General features: G+C 39.6%; 2 protein-coding genes across 2 annotated transcripts in view; one reads left to right on the top strand and one right to left on the bottom strand.

The window, feature by feature from the left end:
- Positions 1-8,448, bottom strand: part of KRT86 (keratin 86) — a 48,161-nt gene extending 39,713 nt beyond the window's left edge. Inside the window, exon 1 of the mRNA XM_074225869.1 lies at positions 8,308-8,448. The gene's annotated coding sequence lies outside the window, so the exon portion shown is untranslated. The remainder of the gene's footprint in view (positions 1-8,307) is intronic.
- Positions 8,439-20,138, top strand: LOC141514787 (keratin, type II cuticular Hb1-like). Its single transcript, XM_074225870.1, has 9 exons — positions 8,439-8,865; positions 11,426-11,634; positions 13,236-13,296; positions 14,504-14,599; positions 15,189-15,353; positions 18,046-18,171; positions 18,507-18,727; positions 18,958-18,989; positions 19,609-20,138. The coding sequence occupies exons 1-9, from the start codon at positions 8,482-8,484 to the stop codon at positions 19,791-19,793; spliced, it is 1,479 nt and encodes a 492-aa protein (XP_074081971.1). The 5' UTR covers positions 8,439-8,481; the 3' UTR covers positions 19,794-20,138.
- Positions 20,139-23,696: the final 3,558 nt, after the last annotated feature.

The following is a 23,696-nucleotide window of genomic DNA, read 5'->3' on the forward strand; positions in this document are numbered from 1 at the left end:
TGAGATGAAGGACCATTACAGTGGACATATGCAACAATAGCAACAGCAGGAGCTTCAGGAGCTGTCAGTCTAGAAATGGTAAGAGCCATATGACAACTGGTCAGAAAGAGACCCCAGGCTACCCTTTTCTAGCTGGTGCTGAATAGCAACTCTCTTGCCTATATGCAGTTCAGCATAGCATTCTAGGATAGAAAGGAGCATTTTTCATCTGTCACAGGGGAGCAAAGGCCCTCATCAAATTTCCAAGGTTGCTAGGGTCACTACTAACAAGTGCAGCTGCAGAAGAGTACAGGACCTAGTCCAGTTCCAGAATCAAGAGGAATACTAGTGCTAGGAGACTAGGGGCCCTTCTTGAGTAAAGGTCAGAGTACACATCAGGAGAGTAGTGACCTCACCTCTCCCCAGATCACATCATCTTGAAATCATCAAAAACATGTTCACCCCAGAACTTAGCAGCACAAAAAGCCAAAAGTTGGAACATGGTCTCCTCTCCCCAATAAGTGTAACCCAACTTTAAACCAGAAAAATTAAATATAATACTTCAGGGATAAAAAAATGGTTATTTAATGAAATAGAGAGCATTCAAGTATTCCTGATGAAAACACCAGAACTGAATAAAAAAAATTGACATTTAAATACAAGACTCAAGAAACTTTAAAAAGGTAAACATGAAAGAGAAATCATAAGGAACTCAATAAGGTTAAACTGTTTGCATTCTTATGTGAAAAAGCTGATTCATGTAACTCCTAAGAATTTTATCATTATTAGGTCAGTTAAAAGGAGTTTATATATACAGAAAGCATGGGTATGACTCAATAATATTGGAATGAACTCCAATGTTTCTGGAGAGCAATTTGGAATTATGCCCAAGGGTCAATAAAAATGTACATACCCTTTGATCCAGTACTGGGTCTATACCCTGATGAGATGATGAAAAAGGGTAAAAACATTACTTGTACAAAAATATTCATAGCAGCTCTGTGGTAGCAAAGAATTGGAAATTGAATGAATGTCTATCAATTGGGGGAATGGTTGAACAAATTGTGATATATACATATATATATATATATATATATGTTATGAAACATTATTATTCTATTAGAAACCAGGAGGGATGGAAATTCAGAGAAGCCTGGAAGGATTTGCATGAACTGATGTTGAGCAAGATGAGCAGAACTAGAAGAACATTGTATACCATAAAAGTAACATGGGGGTGATGATCAATCTTAATGGACTTTCTCATTCCATCAGTACAACAATCAGGGACAATTTTGGGGTATCTGTGATGGAGAATACTATCTGTATCCAGAGAAAGAATTGTGGAGTTTGAACAAACACCAAAGACTACTACTACCTTTAACTTTAAAAAAATGTTATCTTATTATGTAATCTTGTTATCTCTTATTTTTTTTCTTAAGGATATGATTTCTCTCTCAACACATTCAGTTTAGATCAATGCATAGCATGGAAACAATGTAAAGATTAACAGACTGCCTTCTGTGGGAGTGGGGAGAGGGAAGCAAAGATTTGGGGAAAAATTGTAAAATTCAAAAATAAATAAATTTATTTTTTAAATATGTATGTATGTATATATATATATACATATATATATATATATATATATATATATATATATATATATGTTGAAATAAACTCCAGAAAAATAAGGGATGAGAAAGAGGGATGTCCTGGAAGAAGGGAGAAGGTAGAAGCAGAATGGGGGAAATTTTCTCATGCAAAAAAAAAAAAGCACAAGGAACAGCTTTTACAATGAATGGGAAATGGAGTGGAGTGGACATTCTTGTTGAAAATGATTTTAAAAGGGAAGAATATATTAAGAAGGGATAGGAAAGAAAGAGAAAAAAGAAATAGAAGAAAAAGGAATGAAGGGAAAAACAACAATCATAACTGAGAATGTGAATAGCATAAGTTCACCCATAAAATGTAGGTAGATAGGAAAATGTATTAAAGAATAGGAGATTAGTGTAAATAATAACAGCAATGTTGTATGATGATCAGCTGAGAAAGACTTGACTACTCTGATCAATAAATGATCCAAGATAATTAAAAAAGGAATACTTCATATATTTTTTCTCTCTTAATCCTCACAACAACCCTGTAAGGTAGGTGCTATATAATTTTATTATTTTCATGTTTTATAAATGATTGAAGGGACTGAGAGAGAGATTAAATGACAAGATCACATATACCTAAATAAAAGTTTGAGGTATCAGGACACTGGACAGAATTCTATCCATCTAACCACCTGGAAACTGACTTTCAGGGAAGGAGAAATAACTTGCAAGAGGTCATGGAATTAGACCCCAGTCTCCCTGCTCCTGGTCCAGAACAACTATGAATGATTATCAAAACTTTATTTTAAAATATAGAAGCATGGGGGCAGCTAAGTGGCGCAATGGATAGAGCACTAGCCCTGGAGTCAGGAGTACCTGAGTTCAAATCTGGCCTCAGACATTTAATAATTACCTAACTGTGTGGCCTTGGGCAAGCCCCTTAACCCCATTGCCTTGCCAAAAATTAAAAAAACAGAAAAACAAATAAAATATAGAAGTATTTCTCTCATGTACTTTCCAGTCCTTTCATAGATTCTATCCAAAGAGACCTTTCTGCCCCCATTAGACCTCATTTGGTTTGTACCTCAGGAAATAATCAAAGGGTAATTTTGCATTATAGTGGTCAATCTATATAGCATGTCCCTTTGTTCAATTATAAACACTATGATGGAATGGATTGAATCTTAACTAAACTTTTATCTATCTCCCTCAACATCTTAGTACACTGATTCACTTAAGAATGATGCTTTGGCTTTCTGTTCCCTACATGCCTCCATCAACCAGCTCCATCAGTTGTTCAGGGCTGTACACTCTCAGAAAGGCCAAAGGAACTGGCAGCAAAATGATGAATGCCTATTAGTCCCTAACTCCACCCCCTCACCTACTTCACCCCTATTCTGCCAAGAGGACCAAGATCAAGATCTGGAACCACTGGCTTTTCCCTGCCACATTAATGTATGGGGGGGGGGGAAGACCAATACCATTAAGCAGAGTTTGAGAAAGTATTCAAAGCAGGTAAGCTGGAACAAATCCTTTTGCAGTTCTCTAACAATGGGAGAAGTAGCCACACAAGAAAAAATGTGAATAAAAAAAGAAACCCTGAAAAAGTCAAAAAAAGATTATGATTTAAGATAGTAGTCCTTAACCTTTTTGTGTCATAGAGTCTCCTAACTATCTGATGAAACTTCTAGATGCCTTCAAGGAATAATAATTTATTTCATAAACACAGAGCCTGGCACATAGTAAGCACCTAATAAATAAATGATTGTTGACTTGTCAAAATGCATAAAATCAAATAAAACAATTGTTTTTACAGATAAAACAATTATTTTTTAAAATACAATTATCAAAATTATTTTTAAAATGAATTCATTAAAACCACATTAAGAACCACTGACTTAAAAGAAGCCTAAGGGATAACCACAAAAAGAAAAAAAGAAAGTCTCAGAGGAAAAGAATGGCATGACTGAAAGGATTAAAGAATAGCTGGAAGAAATGAAACAAGACAAAAAAATGAAATTAGAATTGAAATAACTCTAGAAGAAAATAAAGGAAGGGGACTAGATAACACAAAACAGAAAATAGAAAATATTACCAAATATTGTATTTTCTGAAAAATAAAATGGAGCAAACAGAAATCAATGGCTTCATGAGACAACAAGAAATGTTAGAACAAAGTCCTAAGATATTAAAAAAATAGAAGAAAAAGAAATGCATCTACTTTAAAAACTGACTCAGAAAACAGGTTGAGGAAAGATAACTTAAGAATCATAGAACTCGGGGTGGCTAGGTGGCACAGTGGATAGAGCACCAGCCCTGGAGTCAGGAGTACCTGAGTTCAAATCCAGTCTCAGACAATTAATAATTATCTAGTTATGTGGCCATGGGCAAGCCACTTAACACCATTGCCTTGCAAAAACCCTAAAAATCATAGAACTCCCTGTAAACAATAATCAAACTAAATAACTGGCTCCAAGAAATCATAAAGGAAGGCTGCTCAAATCCATTAAAATCAAAAGATGAACTGAAAAATAGAATTAATCAATCAATCACCTCCAGGAAAAAATACAAGAAAAACATTAAAGACTTGAATAGAATCTAAGAAAATATAGATATACTTTGTCTTGATTGCAAAATCTGCATTTTGTATGTAGGGGAGATAATTCTCTCAACACTAATTACTGATAAAAAAACTGTGAAATTGAGAAGGATTTCTGTAGAATAAATGAATATGGTTAAATAAATACAAATATATATGCATGTATATAAATGTGTGTATAGACACACACATACATACACATACACATAACACACACACACATACACACACACACAGCAGAACTCTGGCAATTACTAAATGGAAATACAAAAACCAAACAAATGTACACTTCTTAACTGTGTGCTAGTCAATTCAAAAACTGACCATGGACTAGGGCATGAAAACCTCATAAGCAAATGTAGAAAAGCAGAAATATTAAAGACATCCTGTATTTAATAGAACATATATTAGAATGAATGAATGAAAATGAATTTTAATTACTTACTATTTGCTAGGCATGTTAAGCATTGGAAGTACTCTTAAATCTGAATTTTAAAAGACTGTCCCTGGTGGTATCAAAAGCCAGAGAGTTTATAAGAGTCTGATCTCTCCTTCAGATGTCAGGTTATGTTCAGGACTGAATTTTACCTACATGCCTAGGTCCAAAGCTTAGAATTTCCTAAGGAGGAGCATAGTAAGTGCAAATGTCCTGAAAGTTATCCAGACTCCCTCGATCCTGTAATGGTTCTTTGTACATTGATTCATTCAACATTATACATATCTTTGCCATTGCAACTCTGTTTCTCTCCCTGAACAAACTCTCCAATAGCTTCCCATTTGTTTTAGTTCAACAAGACCAGGTTGATAGAAAGGATACAAGGATGAAAAAGAAAACTATGTCTGCCTTTAGCAAGTTTACATTGTACTGGCTGATACAACATTAAAATTAAAATATATACATAGTAAATGCAAAATAATTTGTTGTGAGGTAAGGCAGGATTAACCATCCAAAGAATAAAGAAAGGTTTCATGTAGGAAGGAGCACCTAAACTGAACCATAAAAAGATTTAGGGATTCTAAAAAATGAAGGTTGAGGTGAGAGAACATTCAATGCATGGGGATTATGTAAATCAATTGACAAATCAACCATTTATTAAATGCCTACTATGTGCTGACTACTGGCTAGGTGCTGGAAACACAAAGACAATTGTAAGGTATTTCAAAATTTAATGAAGCCAGTCATTGGGAAAGTAATGGTATCCATGACTAGGGAAGAGGAAGCACCATTGTACTCTGCACTGGTCAGATCAGACCTGGAGTACTAGGTTCAGTTCCAAGAATCATGTTTTAGGAAGGACATAGTTAAACTAGAGGGTGTCCAAAAGAGGGCAGACAGTGTGGCTAGGGGCCCTTAATGCCACAGAGGGATTGCTTGGAGGAACTGGAGCTATTTGAAGAGCCAGTGGGGGTATGATTGCTATCTTCAATTATTTTGGAGGCCTACCTTATGGAAAAAGGAATGAATTTGCTTTTCTTGCTCCCAGAAGATCAGGTGAAAATTGTAAAGTATACTTAGGTTTGTGGCAAGGGAAAACTTCCTAGTAATTAGAATTCTCCAAAAGATGCCTCCAAAAGCAGATTTCTTCCTCACAAGAGGGTTTCCAAAAGCTGAATGACTATTAGTTGGGTAAGTTTTAGTGGAGATTTTCCTTTTGATAAATACACCTTAGATTACATGACCTACTGTCTGCCACCCAGCTGCCCCTACTATTATTATCATTTTTATTTTATTTTGGGTCTTTTTTTTTTAGTTTTTGCAAGGCAATGGGGTTGGGGTGGCTTGGCCAGGGTCACACAACTGGGTGAATGTTGGATGTCTGGGACCAGATTTGGGTGGGTGCTCCGTCTGCTGTGCCACCTGGCCACACCTACTATTTTTTTTTCATTTTTCATTTTAGTTTTTACTCTCTCCTTTACATTATCGCTCATGCAGGTCTATATTTTGGGGGGGGTGGTATTATGTTTACTCTTAAACAAGAATATTTTAGTAAAGATTAGATGGCCTACAAGGTTCCTCTCAGCTCTGTGATTCTGTGACTATGACACTTTATTAAGTCGTGGACAGGGGCACACTAGTGCATAATAAACAACTCCCTCTCCCTCTCCTAAAATTTTCTTGTGGCACATTAAATTTAATCCTCTTTATTGCCCTTTTCTCCACAACTTTATTTACTTTAAATCATCAATGAAGCAATTAATCAAGCCCTGATTTGTAGCATTTGTCAATTTCTGTGGTGCGAATTCTTACACTGAAAATTTAATAACCAACTATTGAGCCCAAAATAGCTTATACAAAGTGTCCCTGCTTGTGACCAACTAAAATCCCAACCCTTGCCAGATTTTTTATCACCTTTGCCACCTTCATCTTTTATTTCTGTTCCCTGTCAAAATCTCATTTGAATCTTATGCTTCAAAATCAATCATTTTATCTCAATGGGAAGAACCCAAAGAGGAAAATGAAACAAAAAATAATAATACAACAAATACCATTAACTCTTGTTAAGAATGTTCTCTATAGTGACAATGCAATGGGGAGAGGGAAGAACTGAAGATGAAAGAAAACAAAAGAATATTTTTGTGGCCAGAATCTTCTCCTTTCTCCAGCAAGACTCAAAACTATCTTCAACAGAACAGAATTGAGAAGATAAGCTTGATCTACAACAAAGGGATTCAGGTCAGACCACAGCAGGAGAAAGGAAAGAGTTCTTAGGGTGGACTTTGATAGAGGATTTTCTGGGCACCTGGGATGGAAGTTCTGAAATAAGGAATAAGAGTGAGAATGGCTGCTCCTTCCCTACATCCAGTAGGCAGGGAGTTGGATAAGGGGCTCTCTAGGGCTTTATGAGTCAATTGATTTCTGCTCGATGACAAGGTGAAGTTAAAAGTAAAGGAAGCAAAAGAGGCTGGCTTCATCTGCAATGATGCTGATGAGTCTTCACTCAGAGTTTTTTGCTAATTAAGTTCATCATCAGCTTCCCTAATTGGGGCCTATGAACTGTACACTCCTCTGGAAAGATTCAGCTCTGACCAAACACACAGATAAAAATTTAATGTGGGGAGGCCTGTTTTCCCCAACAAATACAGAGTTCAAAGAATTTATCCTCTTGTCTCCAAACAAAATGGCACCAACTCTAAAACTGGTTAGATTAGGAGTCAGGTTTGTTTTTAAATCCTGACTTTTGCCATTTAATATCGGTAAGCTCTTGGGTAAGAAATTTTTTTTTTCCTTTCTGAGCCTCAGTTTTCTTCACCTATAAAAAAATGGGGTTTAGTTGATTCCCCTGGATCCTTCCTACTTCTACTAATGAGTCAACCTACCCTTAGGGAGCCCCCAATCTCACATGGAAAATATACACAAACCAAAAGCACAGAAACAGGGACCATCCAAAGGGAATGCAGTCCTGAGAGGACAGGGAAGAGGGAGAGTAGCACAGGAAAGCATTCAGAATGAGACATCTTGTAACCATCTTCCCTAGCATCTAGCACACTTGTTAAAGAAAGAATGACTTGACTGAATTCTGAGGAAAGAAATGGTTGGGGTTTTTTTAAATACTTGGGAAAGCAAGAGTTCTCTTCCATCCTACTGAAAAATAAGTTAAACTTAATACAGAATGAAACCTGAATGAGACAAAGCCTTTGCAAATTGAGTACAGAAAAATTCTAGAAGGATTTTTTTTCCAGCTTTCAGTGATAGATGAAATTGATCGGACAGCCTCCTGGACAGAGGAGGGAAGTGGAGCTGAGGAAGAAAGGAAGGGAGAGATGCTTAAGGTATCAGGATTCAAATTTCATCACTTCAGAAATCCTACATGGTCCATCCACTGAGAATAGCTCCCACCCTCCATCTTCTGGCTGCTTGCCCTAAAGCGAGAGAGAGAGAGAGAGAGAGAGAGAGAGAGAGAGAGAGAGAGAGAGAGAAAGGTCCAACTTCCTATGGTCCAATTAGGGACATCAGGACAGAAATTGTTTTTTAATTTTCACTCTATTCCCCTATTCCATAAAACAGTAGGGCAGGAGAAGAAAGCTATTTTATAGGGGCTGATAGGTTAACTTGGCTTTGATATCTGTCCCTATGGGGGAGGGGCGGAGGAAGGGAGAAGGAGTTCCCAAGAGAAGCTCACTACAAATACTTACTATACAAGGAGTGTATAATAGAAGGAGTTCAAGCTCATAAATGCTTCCTCAGACTTTTTATGCTGCCCAACCCCATCGGGCTGGGGAATATAAGAAAAGGGAGGGCATCAGTTCCACATAGACAACCTGGTGTCACCTCCATTCTTGACCTCTTCCCCCTTCTCCAGAAGCATCATGTCCTGCCGTTCTTTCCGCCCGACCTCCAGCTGCAGAATCCAGAACTTCAGTTCCTGTTCAGCCTTTATCCCTAGGATGGGCGACCGCTGCTGCATCAGCGCTGCTCCCTACCGAGGGGTGTCCTGCTACAGGGGACTGACCGGCTTTAGCAGCCGCAGCATCTGCGGGGGATACCGGGCCGGCTCCTGTGGCCGCAGCTTTGGCTATCGTTCTGGGGGAGTGTGCGGGCCCAGCCCCCCCTGCATCACCACCGTGTCTGTCAACGAGAGTCTCCTGACCCCCCTCAACCTGGAAATCGACCCCAATGCCCAATGCGTGAAGCATGAGGAGAAGGAGCAGATCAAATGCCTCAACAGCAAGTTCGCAGCCTTCATTGACAAGGTGAACTGGGGTCAGACAACTTCTTGTGGGGCAGGCAAAACTTTAGTCCCCTAGGAGCCTCTGTTTCCCTTTTATAAAAATGAATGGTTGGGCTAGATCCCAATTAATGTTCTTTAATTCAGCCTTTAATACTCTGACCCTATATGGTCTAGTAAAGGCCCAGAGGGCCAGATTGCAGGGCCACATATCCAGAGGCTCATATTGCCACTCCCTTTTCATCCCCATTTGGGCAGATTCCCCAGTCCCTGACCCTGATTCATTTTCTGTGGGGTCTCCATATCCTTGGACCAAAAAGAATAAGACACAGATATGGAGCTAGTTTCTGGGAGGATTTTGTGGAAGCTCAGGAGAGATTCATGAATAGAAGTGTAGGATTCTACTTCTAGAAATTACTAAGTCTTTCTGAGCCTTCATTTCTTCATCAGCCAAATGGAAGATTTGGACTAGACTAGACCAATCTTTGTGGTCCCTTCCAGATATAGTGGTCTTTGATAAACAAAAATGACATTTTGAGAGGTAATGAATCAAACAAGATAGCTCAAAGGCTACTTGCAAGGGTCCTACAGAAACTTGTTTCAATATACAAATGTTAGTAATATATATTTTGGTATACAAATCCTCAGAAAGAAAGTCCAATAGTTTCAGGAGACCTGGGTTCTAGGCCCAGCTCCAAGTGTTTGACTGTAATCCACTGGAGATTTCATTTAACCTCTATGCTTCAGTGTCTTCATCAGTAAAAAATGGGGACAATAACTCCACCTTCCTCCTTCATGAAAATCATCCTAAAGATAAAATGACAAATATGAAAGGATTTCAGAAAGTGTAAAGGCTATACAAAAATAAGATGATAATATTTCTGAGGAGAGAGAATTCATGGCAGCTGAGGGGAGCAAGACACGGGAGGAACAGTTCTGTCCTTAGTTGGAGAACATGTACCTCTCATTCAACTGGATGATAAGAATGGGCATTTGGGAAGATGGAGATAAAATGCATCTTTTTCTTTTGCTGAGTAATAAAACCTCTTCTAGGAATTACTTAATCAATTTGGGCACTTCTAGAAGTCAGGCACCAATAAGGGGTGGAGAGTGGCTAGAGTAGATCTATCTCAGTTCAATTCAGTAAGCACTTATTTTGTCAAGACACTGAAGATCCAAAGAGAAAAATGTAATTATCTGCCCTCAAGGAGCTTACATTCTACTGAGAAGAAACAATATGTAAACAGATAATAGTAAATAGAAGTAAATAGAAAATTTATTCAAAGTAATTTTGGAAGGTATGGGAGAAAACTAATGGGGGAGGGGGGACTAGGAAAAGACCCATTTAAGAATTAGTGCTTAACCTGGGCCCTGAAAAAAGTCAGGAATTCCAAGAGGTAAGGAGATGGAGCATTCCAGGAATGGAGGACTGTGCAACCTCTCTACTATTTTCTCATAGAATCAAAAACTCTGCAGTGTCAAAATTGGAAGGGTTCTTAGGAATCACTTAGTCATAGAAGAAAGAGGACTTCAGAAGTCATCTTGTCTAACCCAGACCTGCACAGGAATCCCACCTATTCACTCAAGAACATCTTGACAAGTAGTTTATCCAGGTTTTGCCTGGAGAAATGCCCTATCTTCTGAGGCAAACCATGTCTTTTTGCATTTGGGTAGCTTTCACTGCTCCCTGACAGCTTTGTCCCTTTGCTTCTTCTAGTCCAACCACCTCATTTTTGAAGTGATAAAACTGAGACCCAGAGAAGGAAAAAGTTTCATGTCACAAACATATGGCAAAAACCACAGCTAGAATCTAGATGAGTTTTCTTTCTTCTATCCCAAAATTTCTTAAGATCCCTGACACTTTGAAATCTTTGCCTGGCCTCCCATGAACTTCTAAGAAGATTATGTCCTTGGACAATGGGCTTTTCCATGCAGGATTCTCATACTAAAAGACATTGTGGTATAATTGCTAGATCATTAACTATTAGCCTTGAAGTCTTGGGATCAAGTCCCCTCTATGACAGATATTGGCTTGTTATTTATCCTTTATTCTGGAAGAGGACCATGACATCAGCAAGGAGATATCATGATATGCAAGTGAATTGGATTTAAGTGAGGGAGAATTAAACAAAATCACCAGCCTTACTTTTTCTTCCAGAGTTATCTGGGTTCAGTAGCAAGATATAGAACAGAATGTTTGGAGATGGCCCTGGATACAGTGGGAGACCTTGACCTTTTTAAGCTAGCATCTTTAACAGGTTTCAATTGACTGAGGCAAGGCCCATTCAGTGATTAAGACTAGGTAAGAGAGAAATGAGGCTGAGACTGGCCTCTTTAAACTAGTCAAAAAAAAAATCAGTCTGGGAGGGGAAGATCCTCAGGTCACCTTAAAGATGCCAAAGACTTGCATTGGGACAGGGAGGGGGAAGGGGGGGGAGGTTCCTCACCCAATAAGAAAGAGATCCCAGGCACAAGTCCCCTGGCAGACATTTGCTATTATTCTAATCCATGTTTTCCAAGAGATTCTGAGTTGTCCTCTCCCTCTGAATATCTCTGATGACTTTTCCACTTTTCTGGGATGGTAGGTACGATTCCTGGAGCAGCAAAACAAACTTCTGGAGACCAAGTGGCAATTCTACCAGAGCCGGAAGTGCTGTGAGAGCAACTTGGAGCCCCTGTTCCAGGGCTACATTGAGACCCTGAAGAGGGAACTGGAATGTGTGGAGGCTGACAGTGGGCGCCTGGCATCTGAGCTCAACCATGTGCAGGAGGTGCTGGAAGGATACAAGAAGAAGTGAGTGTGAGGGGAAAGAATAATAGGAAATGGGGGGAAGCTAGGTGGTACAATGGATAGAGCACTGGCCCTAGAGTCAGGAGGACCTGAGTTCAAATCCATCACAGACACATAATAATTACCTAGCTGTGTGACCTTGGGCAAATCACTTAACCCCACTGCCTTGTAAAAACTAAAAAAAAAAAAAAAGAAGAATAGTAAATGGATTTAAATCCCTTCAGAAAGGATTTGAGTCAGGCAACAAAAAGAACTTTCTGTTGCTGAAAGTTGTTGAATATATAGCCCCAGGAGGATAGAGAGGATTCTGGCGGTGATCTCTGGTGTTAGGGAGGGTGGGAAAAGTTAGTCACTGAACAGTACTTACCTCTCAGGGTTCCAGTAAGGTTGTTTGGTTCTGAATCCCACTTGGAGATTGGGCCAATGCCACATCAAGACATCTGGCATCTTCTGTTTGATAAGAGAGTAGACAAATTCTGGACTTAAGCAACATTTCCTTTCTCTCACATCATCTTCAGGTAGTGGGACTAGAAGAGGAAAATTTCAACATCAATGAAAAAAAGCAAATTGCCTCACTCTCTGAATTTCTGATTTTTCATCTCCTAAAAACTAGGAGAGGTACTTCTCCTAATCCCATATATTGAAACAAAAGAAAAAGATCCTGATCTTTATCATCAATTAACAAAACTATCCATTAAGAACTTATTTTTTATATAATATATACTATTATATATAAATTTATATTATATATTATATATAAAAGAAGCTACACATAAATATTTAAAACATGTACAGTTTGTTTTATATAGCAAATATGTATATTACATATATATTCTATATTATGCACATATATGTATGTATATTATGTATGTATACCCATCACTGCAGTATACATATAGAAGGATGTGTATGGAACATAGAAGGATGAGCTATGACCCTGCCTGTCCTCCACAGGTCTAGTTGAGGAAATCAAACAAATGTCAGTTTTATATTAAGAAGTGTCTCCTGAGAGCAGGAATATGCAGCCTGGCATAGCAGAAAGACTAAGAATTCCTCCCAAAGGAAATGTTACAATATTCTAGCAGATGGAAGTAATGATGACTCCTAGATGTTTTGTTTTGTTTTCTTGGGAGTTTGGGGGGTGGGGTGGGAATGTTGTTTATTTTTTTGTTTATATAAGAGTTCTCTTGGGGGGGATGGTTTGAATACTCTAGCACACAGAAGTAGAGGACTGGGCAAATTTACTTCTTCAGATTCCTTTCACAGTCCAAAAATAAACGTTTCACCAGAGTTATTTGCTTCCAAGATATCTAGGATTCTCAAAATTCTGGGAATAAAATTTAGGGCTTATCCAAATTCACTTATTTTTCCTTCCTTCCTTCCTTTCTTTCTCTTTTCTTCCTTTTTTCCCTTCCTTCTTTTCTTTCTTTCTTTCCTCCCTCCTTTTCTTCCTTCTTCCTTACCTCCCTTTCTTTTTTCCTTTTTTTCCTTTCTCTCTCCTTTCCTTCCTTCTTGCTTTCCTTCCTTTCTTCCTCTCTCTGTTTCTCAAACCCTGAACTCTGAGTATACCAGAAACTCAAACTTCTCTCTTTTCTTCCCCCTAGATATGAAGAGGAAGTGGCCTTGAGGGCAACAGCAGAGAATGAGTTTGTAGTCCTTAAGAAGGTAAGTGTTCGAGCCTAGGACATCCTATACTAGAAATGGGAAAGGGTACCACTCTCTTGTGAAAGATATTAGAAATCTAAGACCCAGAAGGAGGTTGAATGAATTTTTTCAAGATCACAAAGCACACCAACAGCTTGGAACCCAGTCTTCAGATGTTCTTTTTTCCAAATGTCCTAGTTCTTTCCTCCATAGTAGCACTGCCTGCCACATCATACTCCCTTTACATGTAGCATATAGTAAGATTTGAAGATAATCCCAGACCCTCTACCCTGTTCTCCCTCTGCTCTCTTTTTTAGTCAACACAGTGACATAGTTACTATACTCTCTCAATTGATACTGTCTAGTCTAAGATCAAAGGAACACAAATTGAGATCTGTGAGAGACTATAATGACTAGTCTAACCATTCTCATTGTTTAGATAAAGAAACTCAGACCCATAGAAATGACTTGACCAAGGTTATAGTCATTAAGTAGCAAATTCAGCACTTGAACATGTGTCTTCTAATTGCTCCTGAAAAATATTAACTATGAGTATCACTGATTATCTGGGACCCAAATCATGTGTATTTTGAAAAAGTCATATTTAAAAGAGTTCCTCATTATTGTCCAGGTTCTTTTTAGACCTTATATCTCTCATATAATCAACCAAAATGTCATCAATTCTTAGAAATCCTTCCTGCCTCCAAAAGTTCCTCCCAGTGACAGGGTATTATGAAAATTTGCTAAATGTGCTGTCTAATCTTAGGGAAAAAAACAGGAGAAATAATAATAATTTTATTGCTATTGTAAAGTCATTTTAATGTGTCAGACTCTTCATAACCTCATTTGGGGTTTTCTTGGTAAAGATACTTGAGTGGTTTGCCCTTGTCTTCTTCAGATCATTTTATGGATGAGAAAACTGAAGCAAACAGGGTTAAGTGACTTGTCCAGGGTCATATATTTACTAAGTAACTGAGGTCAGATTTGAACTCAAGATAATGAGTCTTGCTGATTCTAGGTTTGACACTATCCACATGCCTAGTGTCATCATCATCATCATCATCATCATCATAACTCATATTTTATCATTGAATTGTTTTTTATAACAATCCTGAGATAGGCAATATATTATTATCCCCATTTTACAAATGTGAAAACTGAGACTAATAGAGACTGGCAGTGAAGGAAGGATAGAGGAAGAGTATTTGCCTCCCTTTCTTCTCTGTAGGATGTGGATTGTGCCTACCTCCGAAAATCAGACCTGGAAGCCAATGCAGAAGCCCTAACAGAGGAGATTCAATTCCTGAGAGCGCTGTATGAAGAGGTGAGGATAATTGTGGTCCAGTGAGGTGAGAAGGTAGGAAGGGTTTCCTCATTTCTGAGGAAATCAAGTAGCCAATGTGAGGTCCAGTGGCTAAAAGGGTAGTGAACAAAAGGAGGAAATCAGGAGATGCACTAAGAAGAGCTATTTCCAAAGGAAAAATCATAGCCTTGGGGACCTGAGGTCATCCTTCTTCATCATATTTTAGGTAACCTGTGTAATTCACAATTGCTATGGAGATGGTTATAAATACTAGTAACTTGCCAAGAAATTAAGCTCTGGCACAAGCTCCATGCCCACAAAAATATGGGAGGATAGAAATTAGGCAACAGGGCTCAATTGCCTAAAATATTCAGGCAAAGAATTTTTTAAAGAAATCTGTAGGTCTGTTGGACATAAGCAATAGACAACTAAAAACAAAGTGTCCCTTGATAACCTTTCCCACTCTTTGTGCGTTGCTGTGGAACTTTCTATCTGGATAGGGGAATTCTGAGGATATGAGTAACAGAAGAGCTATAACAAGGGAAGTGAGAAGGATATGAGAAACAGTTTTAGGGAGGCTAAATAAGCTTTTGGTGACCCTTTCTTGCAGGAGCTCCGAGTCCTCCAAACTCACATCTCAGACACCTCTGTCGTGGTGAAGATGGACAATAGCCGAGAGCTCAATATGGATTGTGTCATTGCAGAGATCAAGGCTCAGTATGATGACATTGCCAGTCGCAGCCGGGCTGAGGCTGAGTCCTGGTACCGCAGCAAGGTGAATAAACCTTTCTCACCTACCAGAAATAGTATTTATTAATTAACATTTATTAACATTTAATTAATTAATTAACATTTATTAACTTTATTATTAGTATTTCAATCACCAACATTTATATAGCACTGGCTAAGCACTTCATAATTATTATCTCACAACCTTGATAAGTAAGTGATATTATTATCTTCATTATACAGACAAGGAAACTGAGGCAAACAGAAGTTGTGTGATTGTCCAGGGCATACAGTCAGGGTCTTAGGCCAGATTTCACCTCAGGTCTTCCTGACTCAAGGCCCCATGATCTATCTACTGTGATATTTAATTATCATATGCCAAACACCATACTTGAGCTTTGAGGATACAAAAAAGGGATAAAAGACAGTCCTTACCCTCAAGGGCACAATCTAATGGAGGATATAACAAGCAAGTAAATACTTACAAATAAGACATATATATATAAATATTTTATATATGATAAAATAGGAGATAAAAAAAAGAGGAGGAAGGCATAAGAATTAAGAGGGATTGGGAAAGATTTCTTGAAGATAAGACTAAAAGGAAGCCATAGAAAGCAGTAGGCAGAGATGAAGAGGGAAAGCATGCCAGGTATCAGAGGAAAAATAGAGAAATGTCTGGAGCAGAGAATGGCATGGCATACTCATGGAAGAGTGAGGATACCAGTGTCACTGGATTGAAGAATATATGGAAGGCAGTAAGATGAAAGAAGATGGAAAGATAGGAAGGGACTAGGTTATGAAGGGCATTAGACTCCACATGGAGATTGCATTGCTCCTAGAGCCAATAGAGAGCCACCATAGTTTTTGTTGTTGTTTTGGGTTTTTTTTTTATTTTTGGTTTTTTGCAAAGCAATGGGGTTAAGTGATTTGCCCAAGGCCACACAGCTAGGTAATTATTAAGTATCTGAGGTTGGATTTGAACTCAGGCCCTCCTGAATCCAAAGGCAGTACTTTATCCATTGTGCCACCTAGCTGCCCACCACCATAGCTTTTTGAGTAATGAGTGACCTGGTCAGACCTTCACTTTAGGAAAATCACTTGAATGACTAGATGGAGGGTGGATTTGTGGGGAGAGACTTGAGACAAGCAGAGCCACCAGCAGGTAGTTGAAATAATAGAGACATGAAGTGATGAAAGTTTCTAACAAAACAGTGGCAGCTTCAGAAAAGAGAAGGGGCATATTTAATAGATGTTGCAGTAGTGAATTTGAGTGCTTTCGGTAACAGATTGGATATAAGAACTGAATTGAGGATGATACTTAGATTGCAAGCCTGAGGGTTTGGGAGGATGATATTGTTCTCTACTGAAATAAAGAAGTTAAGTGGGAATGAGGATTTAGGAAAGATGATGAGTTTATTTTGGACATATTTAGTTTAAGAGGGCTAATAGACATCCAGTTTGAGATAACTGAAAGGCAGTTGGAGATGCAAGTTTGTAAGTCATAGAGATATTAGTGATATAATAATAAGTTTAGAGATGGGAGCTAACCTGGTGAGAAGATCAATAAGTGAAGACAGAGGAGAAAGAGAGAGAGAGAGAGCCCAGGATAGAGCTCTCTGGGGCACATAAGATCAGAGGACAGGCTCTAGATGAGTATCTAGCAAAGGAGACTGAGGAGGAGCAGTCTGGTAGGTAAGAAGAGAACCAGAGAGTTCCCCCAAACTGAGAGAGATAAGAATATCAAGAAGGAGAGAATAATCCATGGTATCAAAGACTGAAGAAAGGTTTACAAGAATGAGAATTGAGAAACGGCCATTGGATTTGTCAATTAAAATATCACTGGTTACTTTGGAAAGAGTAATTTTAATGAAATGATGTGGTCAGGAGAGGGATTATGAAGAGAATAAAATGAGGCAAAACAGAGACATCTATTACAGATGGGTGACATTTTTATGTTCTGCCACAAAGGGCAGAAGATACAATGGAAGAGATCAGGAATGGAGAATCAAGTGAGGTGTTTTTTAAGGATGAGGGAGACACAGGCATGGTTGCATACAGCAAATGAACAGAAAGTTCAAAATGAATTATAGAGTAGGGTAACAGAGGAGGCAATCTGAAAGAGGAGACAGGAAGGGATGGGATCACTTGAACAACTTAGAGGAGTTACCCTTGGTGAGGAGTAAGGTCACTAGATCATGAAGCAGCAAAGGCAAAAGGTATGAAATGAGGAAGTTGGGGAAGGAGAATACTCATGGTAAATAGTCACTTTTTTTGGTTTTTGCAAAGCAATGGGATTAAGTGGCTTGCCCAAAATCACACAGCTAGGTAATTGTTAAGTATCAGTTGGATTTGAACTCAGGTCCTCCTGACTCCAGGGTCCGTGCTCTATCCACTGCATCACTTAGCTGCCCCCCCAAATAGCCACTTTTTATGTAAAATATGAGGCAAGATTCTCATCTTGGAGTGTGTGAGAAAAGGAAGCTATGGGAAGTTTAGGAAGGAATAAAAAGGTTTGGAAAAACTGCAGTGGAGAGTAGGAAGGTGAATTGATAAGATCTATAATTGGATTGCCTAACAGCAATGGGAGGGATAGTGAAGGATTTCCCCTTTATCTGGAAATAGTCCTCCCTGGGGAAGCTATGGAGTCTTCTTCTCTAGGGAGGAAAAGGTGTGAAGGTCCTTTGTATACCTATGTATGAATGCTGTCTACCACCCTTTCCCTTCCCCCCCTTCAGTGTGAGGAGATGAAGGCCACGGTGATACGCCATGGGGAAAGTCTGCGCAGGACCAAGGAAGAGATCAATGAGCTGAACCGCATGATCCAGAGGTTAACTGCTGAGGTGGAGAATGCCAAGTGCCAGGTATGGACACTGAATTCTCTCCAAGAATAAAGAACTCAGTGAGACGTAGCAGGAGGAATCCTGTTTAGATATCAAGAAGAACTTTCCCACAAGGCTATCTGGGGTTGTACTAAGATGAATGGCAGCAGGATGCTGGGAACTTTCTCCTGGAGAGTAGCCTTTATCTTTCTAGTCTAGTTGATGTGGACTTGGAGGAGGGAGACGGAAGAGGAGAAAGGAAAAGCAGGTTGGAGTTTTGCCCAAAGATAGAAGAATAATTAGATTTGCCTCTATTGGGGAGAATATGATTCCAGGACAATTTTACAACAACTCCCCTTATTCTTGTGTTCCCCCAGAATACCAAACTGGAGGCTGCTGTGACACAATCTGAGCAGCAAGGTGAGGCTGCCCTCAATGATGCTCGTTGCAAACTGGCAGAGCTAGAGGAAGCTCTTCAGAAGGCCAAGCAAGACATGGCTTGTCTGCTGAAGGAGTACCAGGAGGTCATGAACTCCAAGCTGGGACTGGACATTGAGATAGCTACCTACAAACGCTTGTTGGAGGGCGAGGAGCAAAGGTGAATCCCTGGGTCAGGCCTTACTTCCTGAGGACTAAGACTACCTTCTTTATATACAATGATTCTCCATTCTTCATTCTCCATTCATACTCAAGATTACTATGATCATATTTACCCTCAGTTTGTATCTCTTTATACAAAACTCCCATTAGCATTTGAGGCCATATATTTTTTACAGAAGATATATCTCGCCACTTCCCATTTAATATTGTTCATTCTCCTTTCCCCAGGTTGTGTGAAGGTGTTGGAGCTGTGAATGTCTGTAAGTAATTGTAGTCCCGAAAGGAATTAAGTTAGACAACAAGAGGAAATAGACAGTTGGGAGTGAGAGTATCCTGGGATGCCTATCAGTGTAGACTTCAAAGAGATATCCTGAAACTAGATCCTAGCTTATCTTTGAACAATTTCTGACACAAGAGGTTGCAAGCTGAGCACTCTTTCTAGTGTGACCTTAGCCAAGTCATCTCACTTCTCTCAACCTGTTCATCTGCAAGATGAGGCTTATAATATTTGTAGTCTCTACCCCATAAGATGTTGCTAGAAAAAAAGGGATTTGTGGACCTTAAAGTGCTCAAAGAAATTGAGCGTATTAGAAACTACTGTTTGTTACCTGTGTAACCTTGGATCAGTCATGTCACAGCTTCCTCATCTATAAAGTGGGCGATGAACTAGATGATCTCAAAGGTCTTTTCCAGTTCTAAATCGAAAAATCAAATGATCCATATGATTGCATCAAGGAGGGTTAGACCCAAGAAAGTACTCCTCAGTACTTTCCAAAGAGTAGCTAGTCTTTTCTCCTGTATCTGGCCCAGTGGGAGACACCTGAGGTAGGCTGTGATCATCTGGAGAGATAACCTGCCCTCCACTCTCCTGTCCCACAGGTGTGAGCAGTTCCCGGGGCGGGGTCGTCTGCGGAGACCTTTGCGTATCAGGCTCACGTCCAGTGACAGGCGGCGTCTGCAGCGCCCCATGTAGCGGGAACCTGGTGGCCAGCACTGGGGGCCCCTGCGTTCCCTGCGGCCAAAGTTTCAGCCGAGGCAGCAGTCGCTCAGTTCGCTTTGCCTAGATGGCCCACGCTTCCACTGTAAATAACCCCTTTCCTGGCCCCTTTGGAAGACGAGAAATGGTAGACCCCAAACCTAAGCCTCGGGACTGGAGGCAGAATTATTGAGAGATCCGAGCATGCTCACAGAGGTGGGGGTGGAGGTGGGAGAGGGAAGAAGGGAGATGAGTTTCCAATTATGCAGCTAGATCTTCTGAGCAGTGGCTCTAGCCAGCACCCTTATTTCTTGCAATGGAATCCTCCCCAAGCCAGGATCCCAGATACACTAGGCTGGCTGACCCCTGCCTATATTTTCTCCCTTTCCCCTTGGCTTGATTACTGAATTTCCAATAAATTGATCTTCCTTGCACTGGCACTCTTGTGGTTTATTCTGAGGAAGTGACTCCATTGGCAAGACCCCATTCTCTCCCCACCTTAGCCAAATTGCCATCAAGCATCTTTTAAGCCATGACCATCCCCATTGAAACATTTGGGTTATCCCAGCTCCTTAGCCACACACATAGGCTCAGATTCTTGAGTTAATTCTCTACTCCTACCTTATCTAACTCTACCAATGTGAGCAAGGCCCTGTCCTGAACAACAGAAGACGGGGTATACTGTGCCCCTGTCCTTAGGGAGTTCTAAGTCTGATGAGGACTTACATGCCAGGGACAAAGAGATGCCAGATCATAGGATGTCAAAGCTGAAAAGGATTTCAGGGTCACCCAGCTGATGATTCAGTGGATAAAGTGCTGGGTCTGGAGTTGGGAACACCCAAGTTCAAATTCAACCTCTTTTGCTAGTTGTGTGACCCTTACCCTCTGTTTGCCTCAGTTAAAATGAGAATAAGAATAGCACCTATCTCACAGGATTGTTGCAAGGATCAAATGATAGCATAGTGTTTGGCACATAGTAGATACTATAGAAATACTTATTCTCCTCTCAGCTCAACCTCTTTATTTTACAGATATTAAAAAAGAACCACAAAAATATCACAATTACAATACTTAATGCTACAGACAGAAGTACAGACCCAGGAGCTCATAGCTCTAGGCACCAGGGCTGAAGGATAGGAAAGCATACTAGGAAGTATAACCTAGAGTGTAAGGGAGGGAGAGGGAAAATGGGGTTCAGAAACTGAAGAATAGTACTGAGGAGGGAAGAGTGGGAAGAATCACCCAGGTTAGCAGAGAATGGGAACATTTCCTTGTAGCATATTCCAAGTCACAAAAAACTCCAACTCTGAGAATATTAGAGTTGGAAGGGACTTTAGAGATCAAAGCTCATCCATCCACTCCATTTTATAGAGGAATAAACTGAGGCCCAGAGGTAAAGTGATTTGCCCAAAGCCTTACAACTATGGAGTAGAAGAGCTGGGCAGTCAGATTTAGGAAAGGCAGTGGTAGCAGAGGAGAAACTATATTTCATAACATTGCAATATACTTATCCGCAATAAGCTATCATAACTACAAAAGAACATAGGTTCATGGCATCCAGGAAGATGAGGGATTGGATACTACATTTGCTCCCTGTGAGGGAAAAGGGCCCTGGGGCCCTGGGACTTCAACCAACAGTGTCTCATGATCAAAGACTATGGCTCTGACTTTGGGGTTCAATGGTAAAAAGTAATTTGTTGAAGGTCATAGGTAGCCCCTGCCATGGCCCTCCCTCTCAATTAATTTCTACCCACTTAAATCCAGGATTCCATTCCTAACTTCCCAAAATACTAATATGTTGGCCTCCTGCCTTCTCTAGCCAGGAACCAGACCACCAACACTACTTATTGCAATATCCTCTTCATCATCATCATCATCATAATTAATATTTATTTACATAGTGCTACCTAGTTCTAAGTGCTTTACAATTGTTATCTCATTTGGTCCTCACAACAAACTATGGGATATTGGAGCTATTATTGCCCCCATTTTACAAAAGAGGAAACTGAGACAGAGAGAGGTTATATGACTTGTTCACAGTCATACAGCTAGTATTTGAGGCTAAATTTAAACTCAGGTCTTCCTGACTCCAGGCTCAGTGCTCTATTCTCTTTGCCACCTAACTGCCTCAAAAAAAATGCTTTGCAAGCTTAAAAGTGTTATATAAACGTGAGCTATTATTATTGTCAAAAGTAATACCTTCATGGTCCATCTCCCTATGTGATTCTAAGGGAAGTGCTTTGTGAATCTTATACCTGATAGAGGGATGTTTGTTTGTATTGACATTTTGTTATCGTTCGATCATGTCTGATTCTTTGTGATCCCATTTGGGATTTTCTTGGCAAAGATACTGATGTAGTTTGCCATTTCCTTTTTCAACTCATTTTATAAAAGAGGAAACTGAGGCAAACAGGGTTAAGTGACTTGCCCAACATAATACAACAAGTAAGTGTCTGAGGCTGGATTTGGACTCATGAAGGGCCATCTTCCTGACTCCAGGTTCTATCCACTGTACCACCTAGCTGCCCATTATAAATATATTCATTACTACTAAAATGACCTGATTTCAACAGCTTAGAGATAAATTTATGTAAATATTATCCATTATGACTAATTTAGATTTATAATCCTAGTGAAGGATTCATTATCATTAATAACTAAAAACATGAGTCATACTGATAACAAAAACATTTAAAAATCAGTGATTATTTCAATACAGAAAAAAAAGCAGTCAACAGAATACAATACTCATTTATTTTTTTAACTACTGTAAAGAACAGGAATAAATGACCCTTTCTCCAATATTAGATCTGGAAAGATAGAGTCAATAGATGAAGCCAATCTTTGAGGTAGTTGATGAAGCCCACTGGCTGCAGATGAGAATACAAATTGGGGGGAAAAAAATAAAAAGGTTATATTATGGGATCTAGCCCAACCTTCCATAGTGCTAGAAGTGAAATGGGTCCTTGAATCAGAGGAAATGAAAATGAGGAAGTAAAAAAAAATTGTAAACAAGACTTATTAACTTTAGTCGAAGGAGTAGCTCACTCCAACTAGAGGTCATTTGACTTCTGCTCACCTCCAGTGAGAGGGATTCCACACTTTCAGGAGGCAAATCATCCTGAATGAAGATAAGTGTCATTTTTTTTAGGTTTTTTTTTGGGGGGGTGGGTTTGTTTTTGGTTTTTGGTTTTTGGTTTTTTTTGCAAAGGCAATGGGGTTAAGTGGCTTGCCCAAGGCCACACAGCTAGGTAATTAAGTGTCTGAGGTCACATTTGGACTCAGGTACTCCTGAATCCAGGGCCGGTGCTCCACTGCGCCACCTAGCCTCCCCAACAAGTATCATTTTTAAAGAAGTTTTCTTCACATCAAGTTCAACCATGGCTCCTGGTTCTGTCCCCCTGGAGCTAAACAGAACAATCTGCTCTCTTCCTATTTGACAAACCATCAAATGTCCCCACACTGACTCAGGTCCCCTCCACTAAGGGCCTGGGCATCCGGCACATGTCCTTTCTTGTCCCTCACTTTGAAATTAAACTTCTGTTTCATTCCTGTCTCTCCTGTCTCTAACCCCCAGGTTTTGTCTGGATGACACATTCTACCATATAAGGGATTATCTAGAGCACAGAGCTTCCCACTGGTCTCTCAAAGGATCACTTTCCTGCCAAATCCAATGTACTGATTAAAAAAAACAAACAAAAAAGTCATTATTTCCCTAATGTCTCTGCAGTATTTGACACTATTACTCTCTCTCCTCATTCCCTTGGCTTCCCACATTTTCCTGGTTCTCTTCCTGCTTCTAACCATTTCTCTTTCTCTTCACTCATCTGCTCTTCCTTTTCCCAACCTCTTAATAACTGATTCCCTGAGGTTGGATTTTCAGCTATATATGAAAATAGTATTTGAATAGATCTGAGATCTCAAGCACAGAGGATACTCTTCAATGACTCAAGTGGATATATTCTGCAAACAGATGATGCAGGTGTGGATG

The sequence above is a fragment of the Macrotis lagotis genome, chromosome 2 (genome assembly GCF_037893015.1).
Source record: "Macrotis lagotis isolate mMagLag1 chromosome 2, bilby.v1.9.chrom.fasta, whole genome shotgun sequence".
Lineage (NCBI taxonomy): Eukaryota > Metazoa > Chordata > Mammalia > Peramelemorphia > Peramelidae > Macrotis > Macrotis lagotis.